General features: G+C 36.5%; 1 protein-coding gene across 1 annotated transcript; it reads left to right on the forward strand.

Moving 5' to 3' along the window:
• The first annotated feature begins 1,154 nt into the window (after positions 1 to 1,154).
• On the forward strand, positions 1,155 to 2,072 carry LOC116250381 (uncharacterized). The gene is made up of 2 exons (XM_031624010.1): positions 1,155 to 1,254; positions 1,750 to 2,072. Exons 1-2 carry the CDS (start codon positions 1,155 to 1,157, stop codon positions 2,070 to 2,072), a joined length of 423 nt encoding a protein of 140 aa, XP_031479870.1.
• The last annotated feature ends 1,637 nt before the right edge of the window (positions 2,073 to 3,709 follow it).

Here is a 3,709-nt window from a genome sequence, read left to right on the forward strand (position 1 = left end):
ACATTATTATTATTATTATTATTTTAAATCAAGAACATGCAGTTATCGGATCATGCATAGTTGACAACACTTATTTAAAAAATGCAAAGTTATTATTATCAAACACTTTCTTACGCATTCATGAAAGTGCTTGCAGACTCTTATATGTGGTACAATACAATGGCGGAGATATAGGGGGGCTGACGTGGGCCGTATTAAAAATTTATGTGAGAGAATTTGAAATTACAGCGTGATAAATAATAAATTACATGTTGTGTCCTTGCTAAACCTGAGCTGCTAACTAGAGTGTCCTTCGGTAAAAAAAGCCTAACTCGATGGTAGAATAGTAAATCCAACAAAACAGCCCATAGTATGAGCTTTGTTCGAACACTTAATTTGTCACAAACAACAAATAAAATAATCCTACTAAGAAACGAATAGCCTTGGGCATATATATGTTTCACCATCTAATCTACTTAACACTTTGTAACAATCTCATATTTAAATTTCCAATATTGCAATAATTTTAAGATTATTTTTATCCAGAAAGTTGCTAAAGCCAGTGGAAAATTATCGCTTACCGTATGACAAATTACGTGAGAAATTAAACTTTGTGTATTCGTTTAGGCCTCCCATTACTAAATTTCTTGCACTAAAAAACAGTAATTCAATATTAAAAAAAGCCGAGTAACGTGAATGTAGTTGATCGTGTATGAATATCTTGGATTGGTTAGAGGAAGCTAATTCAAACTAATGAAAATTGAATATATTTTTTGTTAATTAAGGGTATTTAAATCATTTGAGAATTTATCACAGATAAAGTAAGTGATAATAATGTAGGGTTCACTTGTACAGTATTACTTTTGATTAACTAAGGACATTAAAAAGTTAGTTCTGTTTTTTTTTTTTTTTTCACCAGCTTTCTTTCTTGTTTTGAAACTATTAGTTTCTTATTGCCGATTCGGTGAACCAAGCGACTAATTTTATTTTATTTTTGGAATATTTAAAAATAATAATAAGTAAGAAAATTTTAAAGCATAAAAAAAAAAATTAAAACCAACACATGGCGCTCTTGAACGAGAAGGCAACGGAGGACGACCATCTAAACGCACCAAAGTTCATTAAAGGAGCTTGAGCTTCACATATAGAGAGAGGGAGAGCTTTTCATGTATGTCATGTCGAGGTTTGATGCAGAAAGCTTCTCCATCAATTTCTTCTTTCTTAGAAAGGCAGATAATCTTGCAATATTTGTAGAATTCTCATGTTTAAGGGAAGGTGAATCTGGTCCGAGTTGTGCATATATAATGGGAAGTTAATTCGTGTAAATCACAATAGATGTCCAGCCGGATCGGATCGGCATGCCAATTTCCCCGATCACAACGTCGCTCTATAAATTAAAATGAACCGGTTGGTGAAGGCAGAGATTAATAAGATATCAGATCGCGACTTCAACCAGAAGTAGAACCATGGGCTTCGTCCACATTCTCTTGACGGCTCTTTTCATTGTCTTCATCTCCACTCATGGTCTCACTCTTTCTTTCTTTTTTTTTCCCTCTATTTCTCTCTCTTTAATCGGCAGGCAGGCATTTTAAATAGGAGTAGATAGTATGATGTTATGGATTCTAAGCATTCTAAATAGTTTAATGAAAAATCATGGTTCTAACCCGTTGTCCAATTAATGTGAGGCGTCGAGTTCTGATTCACACATTAAATAAACTATATATAATCGCAACTACCAAATTAGGTTGAAATGTGTTCATTGTTTGGCAGCGCGGGCACAGTGTAGCTCATCGGACATACGGATCACGCAGACGGGGACGGGGCAGGTGATCCAAGGGAAGCCCGAGTGGAAGGTGAGCGTCGAGAAAGAATGCAGCTGCAACGCGTACGGGCTGAACCTGGTCTGCACTGGGTTCCAGACGGTCGAGCCCATCGATCCCGCACTCTTCCGTGTGAGCCCAAGCAACCCCAGCTTCTGCGTCGTCTTCAACGGCTTGCCCCTCCCTCCTTCCCCTGGCGGCGTCACCTTCACCTACGCTTGGGACACGCAATACCACTTCGCCCTCGCCTCTGTGCTCTTCAAATGCGCCTAGAAGCGAGATCCATGTATTAATCTGTTTGGTGATTTTGATCTAGTGAATTCCCAAATAATGTATTTTATTTGAAGCCTCAAACTTATGTTTTTGTGCTTTATATATATATATGTGTGTACATCTACATGCGTCTGTGTGTGTGTGTGTGTTTTGCAAGATGATTTAGTGAAAATGAACCTAACTGCAAAATGCGATGCTGCGACATTATGTGCAGAAACTAATTTAAAACTAATGGCTGTATAATATATATATATTATATCGAAGACCCGGCTTAGGGTTACATGCTATATGTATTATTATTTCTCGGCAAACTTGTAGACAGCAAAATAAAATTGCAACGACTGTATCCCCAAGGTGTAGATGCGTTGCCTTAATACGTTCATGCAACAAAACGATGAAACCAGGAAGGTAACCAAGTACGCAGAACGGAACAAATAGAAGAAGAAGAAGGCTTGTCGTGAACTCCAATCAAGGCATCGTTTCTTTTCTCGTTGGACCTTCCTTACCAACTTCGTTTCTTATGCTACGCAGCAACAGATCTGTGTCTTACTAATCGTTTTTCCATTTTTTGTTTACTCCCCACTCCACTTGTGCCAATTCGTGGGAAATACAAATGAAGAGGAAATGAACGGTGAAAGGAATGCTGCTAAATGTTTATCGAATCTGCAATAGATTTCCATATTCATATTTGAATCCGAATTTTGAATCGAATTTGGTCAATTTTTTGAAATATAAGAATATTGGATATCTTTTATATATATATATATATATATGTGTGGGTGTGGGTGTGTGCACGCGCGCACGTATAGGGCACACACATTCCCCTTGGGTGTCTGACTTGCAATGAATCACCTTAGCTGTTAGATCATTTTTATATGGAAGACTGAAAGAAAATCAATGAGAAAAAGAACATAAAGATATTTTCATCAACTGTTTCTACTTAATTTTCTCCAAGACTTCCACCTTGAAAAGATGAATGATTCTTTATAAGGCATGCACCTAATTAAGATCACAAGGCAAGGTTGGATTGCAAGAAATATATTTTAGTAATCAAATCTTAGCCCAAATGGTTACAAAAGGTCCTAACTACCAATAGGCTAGTTTGATATATCTAGAATTATAGAATCAAAATGCATAAATTAGAATCATTAAACAAACATGGCATTTTGTTTTCGAATTTGAGAAGGAAGTATAATTTGGAAAGCACGCATTTAGTAACGCTGCTTGTTGACACGTACTTAGGTTAATATCTTTGAGACTCTCACATGCAGTGGGATCGTGAATATAAACTAAGGAAAAAAAGGGAGGAACAGATCACATTTTGGAGCTGAACTAAGGAAAAGGACACAAGATTAATGCTGATATTGTCTCACGTGGATCCATAGAAAATGGTAATCAAACGAGTTCTGCTGAGTCGGTTGTGAGCCGATTCGAAATACTTTAAAAGTCATTAAAAAACAATAAAAGCAGTGCATTAAAAATAATATAGTAATGAAAACTTTTAAAATATTTGAACAAATAGCTAAAAGTAGATAGAATCAATAAGGTCTTCCGCCCGTCCAATTCGAATGAGTCGAGTCAAAGTGGAATTGAGCCAACTTTGACTAACTTAGAGTTGAAATCCATGAACCCGATGT

The sequence above is a fragment of the Nymphaea colorata genome, chromosome 3, assembly GCF_008831285.2.
Source record: "Nymphaea colorata isolate Beijing-Zhang1983 chromosome 3, ASM883128v2, whole genome shotgun sequence".
NCBI lineage: Eukaryota > Viridiplantae > Streptophyta > Magnoliopsida > Nymphaeales > Nymphaeaceae > Nymphaea > Nymphaea colorata.